The sequence below is a fragment of the Dunckerocampus dactyliophorus genome, chromosome 12 (genome assembly GCF_027744805.1).
Source record: "Dunckerocampus dactyliophorus isolate RoL2022-P2 chromosome 12, RoL_Ddac_1.1, whole genome shotgun sequence".
In the NCBI taxonomy this organism is placed as follows: domain Eukaryota; kingdom Metazoa; phylum Chordata; class Actinopteri; order Syngnathiformes; family Syngnathidae; genus Dunckerocampus; species Dunckerocampus dactyliophorus.
Genome location: NC_072830.1, coordinates 23,184,261 through 23,198,486, shown reverse-complemented (window position 1 = coordinate 23,198,486; position 14,226 = coordinate 23,184,261). Strand labels below are relative to the sequence as shown.

The 14,226-nt window shown below is 40.4% G+C and overlaps 2 protein-coding genes, 1 long non-coding RNA gene and 2 other non-coding genes across 8 annotated transcripts; 3 read left to right on the top strand and 2 right to left on the bottom strand.

Moving 5' to 3' along the window:
- Positions 1-40: 40 nt before the first annotated feature.
- Positions 41-3,734, top strand: LOC129191612 (uncharacterized). Its single transcript, XR_008573234.1, has 3 exons — positions 41-857; positions 1,333-1,409; positions 2,482-3,734. It is a non-coding gene; the product is annotated as an uncharacterized LOC129191612 (long non-coding RNA).
- LOC129191764 (small nucleolar RNA SNORA15) lies at positions 1,119-1,249 on the top strand. The gene has a single exon (XR_008573292.1). It is a non-coding gene; the product is annotated as a small nucleolar RNA SNORA15 (small nucleolar RNA).
- On the top strand, positions 1,895-2,028 carry LOC129191765 (small nucleolar RNA SNORA15). The gene has a single exon (XR_008573293.1). It is a non-coding gene; the product is annotated as a small nucleolar RNA SNORA15 (small nucleolar RNA).
- Positions 3,004-11,916, bottom strand: LOC129191610 (phosphorylase b kinase gamma catalytic chain, skeletal muscle/heart isoform-like). 4 transcript variants are annotated; one of them, XM_054795112.1, is made up of 10 exons: positions 11,127-11,916; positions 8,955-9,071; positions 7,235-7,413; positions 7,013-7,067; positions 6,872-6,921; positions 6,607-6,795; positions 5,658-5,748; positions 5,241-5,394; positions 5,011-5,136; positions 3,004-3,894 (listed from the first exon to the last, which is right to left on the bottom strand). In XM_054795112.1, the coding sequence occupies exons 2-10, from the start codon at positions 9,035-9,037 to the stop codon at positions 3,628-3,630; spliced, it is 1,194 nt and encodes a 397-aa protein (XP_054651087.1). In that variant the 5' UTR covers positions 9,038-9,071; positions 11,127-11,916; the 3' UTR covers positions 3,004-3,627. The 4 variants fall into 4 exon arrangements, with proteins under 4 accessions (XP_054651087.1, XP_054651089.1, XP_054651090.1 ...); XM_054795113.1 differs by having other exon boundaries at positions 3,006-3,894; positions 6,607-6,770; positions 6,856-6,921; XM_054795114.1 differs by lacking the exon at positions 7,235-7,413 and having other exon boundaries at positions 6,607-6,770; positions 6,856-6,921.
- Positions 11,917-12,057: 141 nt separating this feature from the next.
- On the bottom strand, positions 12,058-14,181 carry chchd2 (coiled-coil-helix-coiled-coil-helix domain containing 2). Its single transcript, XM_054795117.1, has 4 exons — positions 13,999-14,181; positions 13,157-13,397; positions 12,798-12,957; positions 12,058-12,393 (listed from the first exon to the last, which is right to left on the bottom strand). The coding sequence occupies exons 1-4, from the start codon at positions 14,046-14,048 to the stop codon at positions 12,383-12,385; spliced, it is 462 nt and encodes a 153-aa protein (XP_054651092.1). The 5' UTR covers positions 14,049-14,181; the 3' UTR covers positions 12,058-12,382.
- Between the last annotated feature and the right edge of the window lie 45 nt (positions 14,182-14,226).

Sequence of the window (14,226 nt, the reverse complement as noted above, 5' to 3'; positions counted from 1 at the left end):
CTGACAATGTGCCCCTCCTCCTCAGTCGATCAAACTCCGATCAAGCCTATCTGTGTGTGGAATCAAAGATGGTGGGGAACCAGGATGTCGGCACGTGAAACTGGAACATTCGTGAATGACAACTATGTGCCGCTAAGTTTGTTGATATCTGTGTGTGGATCAAAGATGGTGGGGAACCAGGATGTCGACACGTGAAACTGGAACATTCGTGAATGACAACCATGTGCCGCTAAGTTTGTTAATATCTGTGTGTGGATCAAAGATGGTGGGGAACCAGGATGTCGACACGTGAAACTGGAACATTCGTGAATGACAACCATGTGCCGCTAAGTTTGTTAATAGAAGGCGGGTTATTGGCAGTAAGCTGCATAGGTCCGGTAAGGCCGGACTTTCGCACTACACATTGTAGCCAGCAAACAGATAGGAGATGGCGGAAACGTCATCTGTGCATTTAAATCAGGGAAAGCAGGCAAGGGGTTCCCGGGTAAAATGGTCTGAGTTAAGGGAGGCGGTAGGTTACGATGAATATTGTTTTGCCTGAGGTGTGTGCGTAGTTTGCGAGATATGGGCTGTGTCGAAATCCGTGGTCTGCAGCCGACTAGGCCGCATTTCGCGCCGCACGAAGGCTGTCCAAATTACTAGAAAGTCTGCGAAGGCTCCTCCAAATACGACCGACAAATGTGTCCTCCTCTATTGAATGGAAGTCCAGCCAAGACACTGCTGAAAGGGGGCGGTAGTGCACCAAAGTGATGGATGCCTGCCGCCATAAACAGAAGAAGACGACGAAGAAGTAGAAGTAGTACTGCAAGACGAGACAGCAGAGCGGCGAGGAAACGTACACTCACTCTTGGTTTCAGGTTTGTGTTAACATTCTACAGAAACTTAGAGCAAAACAACGAGGTTTGAGATTTTTAGGAGGGATATTAAGTAACAAAAAAGTCTGCCGACGAAGAGTCCAGTTAGCTTTACTCGCTTTAGCATGTGCTGCCTGGGCCCTAAGAAGTTCACGTGGACCCAGAATATCACATAAAAAAGTAACAATTTCCACATGATTATTAAATGTTTAATTGGTTACAGCGTTCAACTGGTAACCTTAGCTTGACGACACGTGTTTGAACGCATGGCTGAATTCTGATTTACTTGAAGTAGTAAAGTCAGTCAGACACCATGCGAAATTAACGGTTCACACACTGACTAAGCAATGAAAAGGGCCATTGCGTGGCTCATTCTGTCGTCAGAGTGAATACATTGTCTTACAAATATCAATACTGGAGCTACTGCTGTGTCATCCATTATATTTGGAACATGTTTTTGCTTTTTGTTTTGCCACAGAACTGCTGCAGGATTGATTTGTGATCAAGGTATGGACCAACGACGTACAACCCTTCAGCTTGAGGACACAAGATTAGGTACACATCCACAAGCCAATGGGATCAAATACAAGTACAGTCGATCCCCGCAAGACACCCATATAAATGTCTATTTTTGAAACACGGCTCGCACCTCCCCCTCAAAACCCTCCTAGAGCTTGGCATTCTCCTCAGACTTCAGATCGTTTGCAATTAAAGTGACTTTTGTAATTATATTCAGCTCCAGAACCCTCCTGGTGTCTCTTCAATTGCCATTGTTCGGTAGAGACAAAGGAAGCCAACATGCTAAATGTACAATCCAGGTTTAAGCCCTTATTTACTTGTTATGTAGATAAACCAGGGACAGAAATGTATAACACTATTTTAACTCTTTATTGCTCTAACGGCACAACTCGCATACTCGTAGGTCAGACAGTATCTAATCAGTCTACAGCACTAAACTTAAAAAAAAAAAATTGTGGGGTCGCAAATGCAAAATCAAAAATATATGGGGGTCCACTGTAATGGGGGACTGAAATTAGGCTGCATGGATGAATTCTGTTCCAACTCAGTGTGGTGGACACAGCCAGACACCATGCAAGAGTATTACCTCATATCTATGAAAAGAGTGCATGTGCTGCCCTCAGCTTCATACATCTGCATAGGTATGAGTACAGTTCGCCAGTCTTAAATATTGTCATGCCGCCATAAGATGTTAAGTTTTTCCCTACTAAATATTCTAGGGCAGGATTGGATTGGAGAAATACTGTTTTTTTTTTTTTTGTTTTTTTTTTTAAAGGCAAAAATAGGAAACATGGAACAAAAAGGCACAGTGGAAATGGAAAAAGCTGAAATTTTGATACTAAAAACACAAAGCTTTGTCTTTATAACTTAAAAAAAAGTTTAGCCTTTTTACAAAATTTATCTAAAAATATCAAAGTGGCCCCCTGCATTAGTTGATTTCAGTATTTTCCAGTATGCAACCCTCTGTTCAAGGTTGACAAGTGACCATTATGAGGGGTGTTGAAGGTACAGTACTACTTGATGTAGAAAATGTGTTGGTAATATCAGGCATTACTCCTCACACGTTGTGTTCTAGTAATCTTGTAATGTTTTTTGTGTGTTTACACAGGGCTTCGTGCGGATGACCTGTCAGTCTAAACCACCCCCGGTATCAGGTGCCATTGCAGCAGGGGAATTAAAGCCACTCCTTAGTTTCATCTTGTACAATAAAATTTGGAGAAAAAACTAATCTCATTGATTTCATTTATTTGAAAGAGTAGACTTGTTGAACTGAAGTATAACAGATTGGGCTTTTTGAAAGAAATCGTTCAAAAAGTGTTGTATTTTTGTAGTTGAGCATCAAGGCACAATCATGTTTTATCAAGGGAGCAGTGTTGCCATGGTATTGTCTGATGCTTTGCTCTTGCAGAGGTGTCACACGATCCTTAACCTTGATTAAAGTGACCGATTGGCAGCAAGGTGGAGACTAGGGTAGTGTTTTTATGCCCTGGTGAGTCATTCATGTGTTTCCACATAATTGTATAATATATTACTGTAATTGCATTGAACGTTAGATTTAAAAATGCACTTTGGTGGCTGAATCCAACCATGGAAAGGTAAAGTAATCAAAAGACACAGTAATATTAAAGTCTTTAATATTTTTACTTTTAAAAGACATTTAATTTTCACACGGTGATGGTAAGCATCATGAATGAAAGCCACAAATACACTGCAATGATTATGCACTGATAATGCAGAGGCTGGCTCAGTTAATAGGTACAGATACACCTGAAACACTGTCATGGTTTAAAGTGTAAATACGTTTTGACTCATAATGAATGTAATTTTCACCAACATATCTGATACGGCATTTTTCCTACTATAAAGAAAACTTATGGATTGGCTCAATACTTCTTGTGATGTTTTTGAGTATTGTGTTCCTGCTGTCTGTCGGGGACGAGTTTGTTATTCAAACAGTTGCTGGCATTTGACAAGTTTATGTTTAGGCCTTTAGGAAACATTCTGGCCGGGAGCAATTTGATAAGATGTCACACCCAAGAAAACGAGGTAAACAATTTTATAGAGCTTCTGTGCCTGCACACCAGATAACATTCACATATACACATGTCAGTTTCTAGGGTTTTTTTTAATGAATGACTTGACATCTGTATTGTTTAGGATTAGACTATTTGAGTGGTTTGTGCCTCACCATTATTTCCACATATAAAAATGCCACAATTCTCCCAACAGTGCAGCTCAGAGGCCCAGCTTGTCATTACCAGATGTGATGGACAGGCTCGTCTGCCTCGGCAGCTATCGACAGCAGGATGGCCTTGGGAGTGTTCTCGAAAAGTGCCGCTCTGTTCTGCGTCTGGCCCTTCTTGACCCAGTGGCCGTAGATCTTGAAGGCGCACGCGTCAATGAGCTTGCGAACAGGCTTGAGTGCGTAAGGATCGCTCTTGATCACCTCCTTGGTGACAGGCTTTGCTCTGCGGTAGTTGCAGTAGATGCGCGTGGAGGCCAGTACAGTCATGCAGATGACCTGATAGAGAAGGTAGCATAGTTAAAGGCACTGGCGTTTTGGGGGGTCAGGGAGTTCAAGCATTGTGTTTGCTTTGGAAGTATAGTCGTCCCTCACCACATCAGGGTTTCAATTTTGCAGCTTCACTCTTGTCACGGTTTTTCAAAAATATCTTAAATCGTGTTGTTTCGTGGTTGAACAGTCTGGTGTATTAGTAAAAAAAAAAAAGTATGCTTATTTAAGCAAATGTTATGGATTGGAAGCATTTTCATGCATAAAAATGGCTAATATACAATAATATACATTATTGTACTGTATTGTATTGTTTTTTGCAGTTTAGAATTCTCCCAATTGTAATAATAATAACTACATAATACTCATAGTAAAGGCTACTGTTGTGTCCGTAATCCAGCAAAAATCAGAACCCCGACATCACTTCCTGTCTGCATGTCTGGAACACATTTACTGAAACACACAAGCATGAGTTTTATTTATGTCTTAAATTGCTTATCTTCTTTGATTATGTCTACCATATTGGGAAATACGAATGTAAAGGTGACTGTATGGCTGTTATTTCATGTCCAGAAGGATCTAATAATGTCAAAACCCGTAATTAGAAGGTTGGAAACAAGTTTTCTATACTGTACAAGTATATTCAATTTATAAATAAGGAATACTATTCACTTCACTATTTCACTTATTACGGTCGGGTCTGGAAACAATGAACCGCGATAAACGAGGGATCACTGTAACTGCAATATATACTGTAGCTAAATGGATTATACTGCCAGCTATTTACACAATTGTGGCTGTGTGTTAGTCATTTTCAGTGGATAGTAAGCCTGTGAATATTCTCATGCATCCAGGTCTTTGTATTCTCAGGGCATTCGATGGCTCGCAACTGGACTATTGTCTCTGGTGGTGTAGAACCTGTTTCATCAAAGGTATTTTAATCAATTTGATAAGAATGGAGGTTAAGTGCCAGTACAAGGTCTTGCTTTGAGGGTAGAAAGTACATTTCAGTTGCCAATTTTATGGCATTGTGGGGCCATAAAATTGCCATAAAAGTTTGTCTGACGTTTGAGCGTGTGGTTTGAGGATAAGTGACCTTTGCCACATAAGAGCTTTCAACATTACCTTGAATTTCCTGTATGGGCTGAACTGTCGGACTTCGTCCACGACGTACTGGGAGAAGAAGGGATGGCTAAGGGCGTCGATGGCTGTGTAACGTTGCCTGGGGTCTACCACAAGCATCCGGGAGATCTGACAAAACACCAAAGGGTCTACTCTTCGGTTGTTTCAACTGGCCAATATATGGAATAGAAAAAGCAAACATAATAACGAAGGGAATGAAATGCGTGCCTAACCAAATCTTTGACAGTGTCTGAGCGGTCGTCCCATTCGGGTGATGAGAAGTCGTAATTCCCTGCTAAGATCATGCGCAGCATCAGCATCTGTTTCCTGTGCCAGAAAGGTGGAGAGCCAGCGAGGAGCGTGTACATGATCACCCCTGCGCTCCATCTGCGTGTATAAGCAATCGCCATGTCAGAATGTATTTATGATAGCAGCAGCTTTCATATCACTTACATGACTAAATAAAACTTGCCATGCAAGGATGCAGACTAGTAGAGCACAGGCTGGTTTTTAAGCCCATGAGCCTTATGGCAGCATTTACAAGTCTAATTACGCTATTCATAGGTAACTTTCATGGCTTGTCAGGTAATAGTAATATACAGTATACAGATATATATTCGTTTTTCCATCATGAGGGAAGGGATTCTCACATGTCCACAGCAGTTCCGTATCCCTCATTGCCAGAGTCCATGGAGCACTGAATAATCTCAGGAGCGAGGTAAACGGGAGTTCCACACACCTCTGCATGAAAGACACTTAAAGCCTTTAATATAAAACCAAAAAAAATGACACTTTAAGACGACCTTTTGTTCTAAAAACTTATAACGCAGGTTAATATATCACAGCATGTCATGTCAATCTCCAGAGACAATGCAAAAATGCCCCTGTGAGTAGGATATGGATGACATTAGAGCAAGCTGATCGGACATGTTTGCTTTAATGTCATGCCATGACATCATTGCTGCGTTACTTTTTCTGCCCATCACCTCACCTTGGATTGATTCTTGGATTCAAGCAGAGTCCAATAACACTTTAGACCAGATAGGCCACATGTTTCGTCCTTTGCTGGAGTTCAAAACCACTGAGAAAACATTTAGGCTATTTTGCTGCAGAATACCATTCATATGAAAGTTTGATTCACTCGGCCTTCACAAGAGCTAAATACTGACTGTTTGTGTTTGGTTCATATTGATTTGGTCCATCCAAGAACTAACCGATTACTCAATTAATCGAAACAAGCTTCGGATTAATCGACGAAGGAAATCATCTTTACTTGCCACCCTCCTATCATGTAAATAAATAATGGAATTAATGGTTCGTTTTCATTATTCTGAATATGTATTATTCTTAATATGGCATTAAGTCATCATAATTTAGGTAATAGCTAGGTAATGTAGCGCTTAGAAAGGGATAAGAGCAGAGGACCGACCATTGAACTTGTCAACCTTCCCAAATGTTTTCTGCTATGCATCGCCTACTGGGTGTTCTCACCCAAACATCTTAGCTGCCCTAGCGAGCGTATCCCACAATTAGTAATGGGTCAAATGACAGCTCTCTTTGAATCGATAAATTGATATCCTTTACACGGTAAGCTCCAACCTTTGAGTTTCTGTCCTGATTGGATTTGCACAGCAAAGCCAAAGTCGGTGAGTTTGATGTTCGTCTGGTCATCCAAAAGGATGTTCTCAGGCTTGAGATCTCGATGGACGATGTTCTGGTCGTGGAGAAAGTGAACCACTTCCAGCAGAGCACGCATGATCTTCCTATAGCAGACACAGAAAGAAAAACCTGAAGGCTTACGAGGGTTAATGTATGCAGATGTAATAAGAAATAGTTTTGCTCAGTGACCTTGTTTCCTTCTCACTTAGAGTAACTTTCTCTGTGAGGTAGTCAAAGAGTTCACCCTTCCTCATCCTGGATTAAAGAACACAAGAATCATGACAACACTCAGAACAGCACGTAACAGAGTTGTAAGTGAGGAACACTCTTGCTGGCGCTTACGTACAGGTCAAAAACCAAGAAGAAGAAGGCTTTGGATTCATAACAGTCTTTTAGTTGTACTGCAGGGAAACATTTCACAATGATGTGTCAAACAAAGTTCAGTGCGATTGGTGTAGATCATTAGATAGCAACCAACTGACTACTTGGAATAGGTTAGTGGGACACCAACCACCACCAAACAAATGATGGTGAAGGACAGTTGTGGGTGTGCGCCAAGTGGGCTTACTGATGTTCTCCTGCCCAAAGACCTTCTTGAGGATATCAATCTCCTTCACCGTGGAATCCCTGAGCTCCTCAATCTCCTGCGAGGTCATCTTGTCTGAAGGGGTTATGTCGATGATCTTCACGGCGTATTCCTGAGACGTCCGTTTGTCGACACAACGACGCACCACGCTGCTTACTCCCCTGAGCAGGAGAAGACGCCTTAGATGTTTTTAACTATGCTGTGTCTTCAAACGTTTGTGCTGGTATTGCAGTAGACCTGTTGATATCCATCACCTACCAAACAGCTAAAGTATATATTTTATTTAATAAAACAGTGGAACCGCAGTTAGTTTCAGTTTTCATAGGATTCGGTTCTGGACAAAAATTATTGCCAAAAATATGTCTTGGTTTTCATACACTGTTTCAGTTATTGTACGGCCAAATAGTGCCCAGAACATTTATTTGTTCATAGAACATACTCAACGAATAACTCCGAACAACGAATAACTCCGTATCTGTCTCCTTTGTTCCTTCAAATAAGTGATGTGCGCCGAGCACTGATGAAGCGTTCAAGTGCACCTTGCGTATTTCTGAGTGTTCTGTCTGCATTTTTTTTAAATTATGGCTGCAAAAGAAGACACCATGACACCAAAGAAAGTTGCAAGTGCCAGAACTTTGAAAAAGAAGGTGAGAGACAGTATGATTGTCATGTAAAGAACCTTTGAGCGCAGTTTGCAGGTGGAATGGTTCAAGGGAGAGACGGAAGAGATAGTGAGCTGGACCAATGTGTGTCATGATGATTATGCCTGCTTCTGAAGTTTACAGTGAAGTTCTAGTGACCAACCACACAGCTCTAACCAGCCACTTTTTAAAGTTAACTTTGTAAGGGACTAGAATGAAAGAGCTTCCGTGTGACTTTGTCGTCCCCTCCACTTCTCCCCCCACTCATCAATCACTATGTTCACCAGCAAGTCTTCAATAAAGGCAAAAGCGTTGTTAAATGTTCATTTATCCATTGAATTCGTCATTTATATGTATTTCACATTGTAAAACTATAATTATTCTCAATGCAGATTAATTAGGTTTACATCATTTCCAATGGAAAAAATTGCTTTAGTTTTTGGACGATTTGGTTTTCGTCTTACCTTTTGAAACGGATTAATGACAAAAATCGAGGTTTTTCTGGATTTGTTCAGGCACCAACAACTGTAGGTAGGCTACATATACATTTAAAAATGAATAGAGAAGATCTAGAACTTAGAGCAGTATAAGAAGAATGGAGATTTTGCTATAAAATCGTTACACCGTATGAAATATAAAAGACAAACTACATCATCTAGTGTGTGACTGCATGAAGGAAACCCAATTGCTCTCATTACAATGCTGTGCAGTTCTATACTGCTGCAACTACGAACAAAATGTAGAGCAATTTATTGTGATTATCGCTTTACAGGCTTGTTCCTCCATCTATCAAATCAAAAGACAGCTGATGTGACATGACAGCTCTCAACACTGGACCAAAACAAACTAAAGTTACTGAAGGCATACCTCACGGGCAGTGTTGCTCGTGTAACAGTGCTACAGATGGGGAGGAATGACAATTAGGGCACTCGTTCTCTGCTCACATGCCTCACAGATGCATGGTACCCCCAAAGGTATGCTAAGAGAATCCTAAGTAGATGTCTACTGTGATTGATTTTGGACTGGAAAAGCAATGTTTGGATGTAGAATAGCACACATACCTTCCCAAAATCTCCTTGGGCTCATACGTGTCATAGAACTCCTGGGCTCCCACCCAGTCAGGGATCTCTTCTTCTTTCGTCATGATAGAGCAATCAACAGCGATCTTTGCTTCCACTCTGCAGAGACAAGATGTCAGTTTGCGGTTTGTGATAATATTTTATACCGCTTGAAACCCATGGAGTTGAGTTAGTTTTCAGTGAACTTATCATTTCAGACTGGTATATTTCCAAACAATATGAAGATAGCTAAAGTAGAACCAATTTTCAAAACTCGTGACAACCATCAATTCACTAACTACCGACCAGTTTATTTAAGGCCACAATTTTCTAAAATCTGCGAAAAACGATTCAGCTACACGTTGGCCAAATTTACAAATAAGAATGAATTACTAACGAACAGTCAATATGGATACAGAGCAAACATTTCAACTTCCATGGCAACAATTGAAATAACAGAGGAAATTACCAACGCTATAGACCGTAGAGATTGCACAGCTGCAGTATTTATGGATTTTATACAATTAATCAACAATTAACAAACTAGAAAGCTAGGGAATCAGAGGGTTAGTCTTGAACTGGATAAAAAGCTACCTCGCAAACAGGAAGCAATATGTGAAGCGAGGAGAATATACAAGTACCCCAAGTGTCAATACTGGGGCCAAAACAGTTTAACTTATACATAAATGATATCTGTTCTGGAGAAAGCACGCTAAAGCAAATTTAAAAAAAACAAAAAACAGAGAAAATACTCAGAGAAATATTCTGCTATACCACATGACAATTCAATTTCATGCAATTTCCAGCAATTTTTCCATACAGATTTATAAACCTCAACTTCATTGTAATACATTGTTATATTGCTTGATTGTTTTCTGGTGTTATTCAGAACTGGCAAAGGCAACATGCTGAATGGGAAATGAACAAATGTTTTAGCAATTGATGTGAAATGTGTTAGCAATTGTGGAATGTATTAGCAAATTCATGTGAAACAAAGAGGGGGTAGGATTGAATAAACTCTGCTTTTTCCTACTCCTTTTAGACATGTGGAATTTTGATTGGTGATATGCGATATACAGTGGTGCGAAACAGTGTTTGCCCATCCTGACTTCTTATTTTTTTTGCATGTTTGTCACACTTAAGTGTTTCAGATCATCAAACAAATTTAAATATTAGTCACTGACATAACAACTGAACACAAAATGCAGTTTTTAAATGAAAAATGTAATTATTATGGGAGGAAAAAAAATCCAAACCTACATGTCCCTGTGTGAAAAAGTGATTGCACCTCCTGTTAAAACATAACTTAACTGAGATTACTTGAGATCTATCAGTGTGGAAAAGGTTTAAAAGCAATTCCTAAAGTTTTGGGACTCCAGCGAACCACAGTGAGAGCCATTATCCACATATGGCGAAAACATGGAACAGTCGTGAACCTTCCCAGGAGTGGCCGGCCAACCAAAATGACTTACTTCTAATTGCCTTACTTGTATTAAGAGTGTGCTGGCAGGCGGACTGACATCCGTCTTTCAGGCAGTCTCAGTCCCCCTGTTTGGTCTCGTCCTGTTGATCCTTGATTACATTCACACTTGATCAAACGAACCGTACTAGCAGAGCAAACGGAGTATAGCAGTCCGGTTTAACCGCACCAAAAATGACAAGTGTGAACTCAGCCTTACTGTTGTCCTGTAAGGCGCCCTCCACTAGGGGGGTGTAGTGTCACAACATGCCTGGAATGGGATAGTGCTGAGTAGAACGCAATGAATGTAATCAAGCACTTATTGCTCACAGGTGTTAATGCTAACGGAGTAAACGTCATATCGTTGCTGTGAATAGATTGAAACGTACATTAAATATGGTTTTAACATTATGTCCGTGTAACGTTTTACTGGTAGAAACTTATTTGAATAGCACAAGAAGCAAGAGGCATGAACGTTAACTGCGGATTAAAAGCACGTTCTTAATTTATTTTTTTTGGGGGGGGGGAAGAGAAACATATCCGCCATCATATTAACATGTCCAGCTTTTACTCTGTTTCCCAGCAATACAAATGGTGAAATCATTGACATGGTAGTTACTTTTGCGCCGAATTAGTGACAGGGCTTCGACAAATCGAAGTGAATTCACTCCAATTTGTCGAAGCCCTGTCACCGCCCGAATGAACGGTCCACTCACCGTGTTCCGTCCTGCTCGGTCCCTCCTATAAAAGGTTATCCATCATTTAGAGGAAGAGGACGAACGACAGCGAATATCAGATCTGTCACAGAATGGTGGGATCGCTGCCATGACAGAGGAGCTCTAATGTCAAGGCACCAAAAATAAAACAGTTGCGTTCATGGCACCCGCTCTTTATGTATTGGAGTGTCCACTGCCCAGACCCTGAAATAACCTGGATTTCAATACAAGACCGTCCTACGTCTTAAATAAGAAATAGAATTCTTACACTGCTGTCTTATGACTTCATATTTGAACTACCTGTCCTAAATGTAAGACTAAATTACATGACCTCCATGTAACACTGTAGAACACTTACATGAATTCAGTATAGCCTGTCCAGTGGCTCCATATACAAGTGTCTTACATACTTCAAGTCAATGTCTATTATCAGACTATCTTGTATCTCAATGACTCCTATAGTTTTCTATATAATCTTAATTCAGTAGAACACTGTCCTATGGCTCCATTTATTTGTGACTTATGTTTTTCAATTAGTCTTACATCTCTTAAATACAAGCCTAGAAGTCAATGACTTCAAGGTAAGACTGTCCTAGATCGCTTCAGGTACTTCTGCACATTACTGTATGACTCCAGCACTGCTGACATTAAATGACTGTAGCATGTTTTAAATTTAAGTCTTACATCCAACTTCACATGGGGATGTCCAACATCCATTCAATACAAACACTCCATGAACTAAATTTTAGACTTTACAAACACATAAAACTTCAATAGGACAGTGTCCTCCATTCTTCTGAGGTTGTTTACACGACTCTCCTAATATATATATATATATATATATATATATATATATACACACACACACACACACACACACCCCCACACACACGACTCTATATTTGTTAATAGACCACATAACTGAGTATCATCATGATCCAAGAGTTTTAATGTTTTCAAAACAGTAACAAGTACTTTGTCAAGTAATTATGATCCAACAATGCTGTTGTTCCACAGAGATGTTTCCACATGAAGTACTGGAGCTAATGAAATACAACCAAAACCTATTCAAAACAGCAACATATTGTATAATATAAACATTTATGATTACAAGCTCTGCTGCACTCTCCTAATGCATGGATGTACGGATTCCATCCGATGAAAGTCAACTGCTAAAATAAAATTACACTTTTTGATCAGCTGTTAATTAGACCATGTTGACGTTCTGCAATCCTTTCAAGGTGTCAGGATCCGATTCAGGACAGACCTGCAGAGAGAAGATGATTCAGTATTGATATACAAATACCAGAAAGAAAACAATGTTGAAACAATGTAAATGAAGCATTAGAAACATGCTGTGCCACCTGTTGGGAATGTATGATGGGAATATTAAAACCGCATTTAGGAGAACAAAAAAAATATATTTTCAGATTAAAGCTGTAAATTCAAATATTTTCAGCATCTTCATGCCATACCTGTGAGTTGGATAGATTATGAATCATGAATGGTAAGTGCTCACTAACACAAATTTGTGAACAATATTTGAGAGAGACAGGCCTTCGTTCCGCTCATAAAAAAGTGTTGCGTTTACATTTTTGTTGATTGTAAAAAGACACTTCTCAGAAATATGTAATTTCTTATGCATATACAAACTTGTGCTTTCACACTTACCGTTAGCAAACTTGCACTGTTTGAGCACCTCGCTAAAGCCTTCACAGAGTTTCAGATCGCTTTGGGACTGAGCGCACTCAATGAACTGTTTGAGTTCATAGGAACAGGCCTGCTGTTGCTGCTGCTGCTGCTGCTGATATGGCTGTGCCTGGTAAGGCTCCTGGCAATCAAACAGGTTAGAGGATCACAAACATTCATCTACCACATAATTTTATCTTTAATTTTATCTTTTATCTTTACAGTATTATTGTTCAGTTGTACAAAATACTGTCAGAGAGGTTTGTCAATGTTTAGTATGGCAGCCTACAGTTATGTTCAACTGCACCGTTTAAGGACTGGATATAGTAATGTCTGTTAACCTGGTATGTGACATCAGGCCGTGCAGGCTCTGAATTTCCTCCACCGCTGAAGGCCCCAGTCATTGCGTGGCCAATGGTGTGCCCGACCGCAGAGCCTACTGCTACCCCGGCAGCCGTAGTCGCCATCTGGGCAAACAAACCGGGCTGCTTGGGTGCTGCGGCTGGAGCAGCCAAAGCAGATGGAGGCGCCTGCACTGGTACAGGTGCATGAGAGGGAGGAGGCGGAGGTGGTGGTGCACGGCTGTGAAGAGATTGAGAGGAAAGGTCAGAAGAGTAGACAGATAAATGACTAAAGGGACAAAGGAAATTAGTTAAAGCTGTGGAAAACAACTCCACTGTGTCACTTCAGGTTGTTTTCACTAACTCCGACGAGGTAGTGCTAGTGTCACTCATTAATATGGTGAGGTAACTAAAAGTAGCAACGTCAATTACTTATGAGATAGGATTAGTCAAGTAGCATCCAAGTAGTAAAGGCACTATATGAATCTGGTAGATTATAAACCACTTAAACATTTCAAAACTTGCTTGGTCATCTTGTACGATTAAAAAAAACAGGAATAGTAAATCCGGTATTTGTTATGGAATTAAACAGCGACATGTTTGTTTTCACATTCTGGTCTTCAGAACAGTGTGACCTTGATTATACAACTGTTTCAATTTGCCATTGAGAACCAAATCCCACTCAATTAGAAACCCTCATAGCTTTCAAACAGACACATGCCCACAAAAGTGGCATCTAAAGCCGGTTAAAGGTTATTTCTTTAGTCTGCTCGGTCGAACATGCTGTGCTAAAAGGGCACACTGTCACGTTTATTTCATCAGCCCACACTACGAAACGTTACCTGGCTGGAGGAGCCATCCTTGATGTTCGGCTTCTGCTTCCTCTCGGCATGGTCAATATTAATTTTAATTTTATTCTATCAATTGGTATCTGGAAAAACTCAGAAGCTACTGCGCCACTCTTCTTCAGCTAACGCTTTATGAAGCGACCTTAAGGTATTCCGGAACTTTCTGTGTTACATCATTCATCTTCCGGGTGACTTCCGGTATGACAGCGACAAAAGGAGACA

Coding starts and splice junctions, on each gene's coding strand:
- LOC129191610 (XM_054795112.1), bottom strand. CDS start 9,037: ATGACGAAAGAAGAAGAGATCCCTGACTGGGTGGGAGCCCAGGAGTTC. Junction 7,068..7,234: donor CTTTGGGCAGGAGAACATCA/GTAAGCCCACTT, acceptor GTTTCCCTGCAG/TACAACTAAAAGACTGTTAT. Junction 3,895..5,010: donor GCCCATACAGGAAATTCAAG/GTAATGTTGAAA, acceptor CTTCTCTATCAG/GTCATCTGCATGACTGTACT.
- chchd2 (XM_054795117.1), bottom strand. CDS start 14,048: ATGCCGAGAGGAAGCAGAAGCCGAACATCAAGGATGGCTCCTCCAGCC. Junction 13,398..13,998: donor AGGATGGCTCCTCCAGCCAG/GTAACGTTTCGT, acceptor ATCTCTTCACAG/CCGTGCACCACCACCTCCGC. Junction 12,958..13,156: donor GGCCTGATGTCACATACCAG/GTTAACAGACAT, acceptor TTTGATTGCCAG/GAGCCTTACCAGGCACAGCC.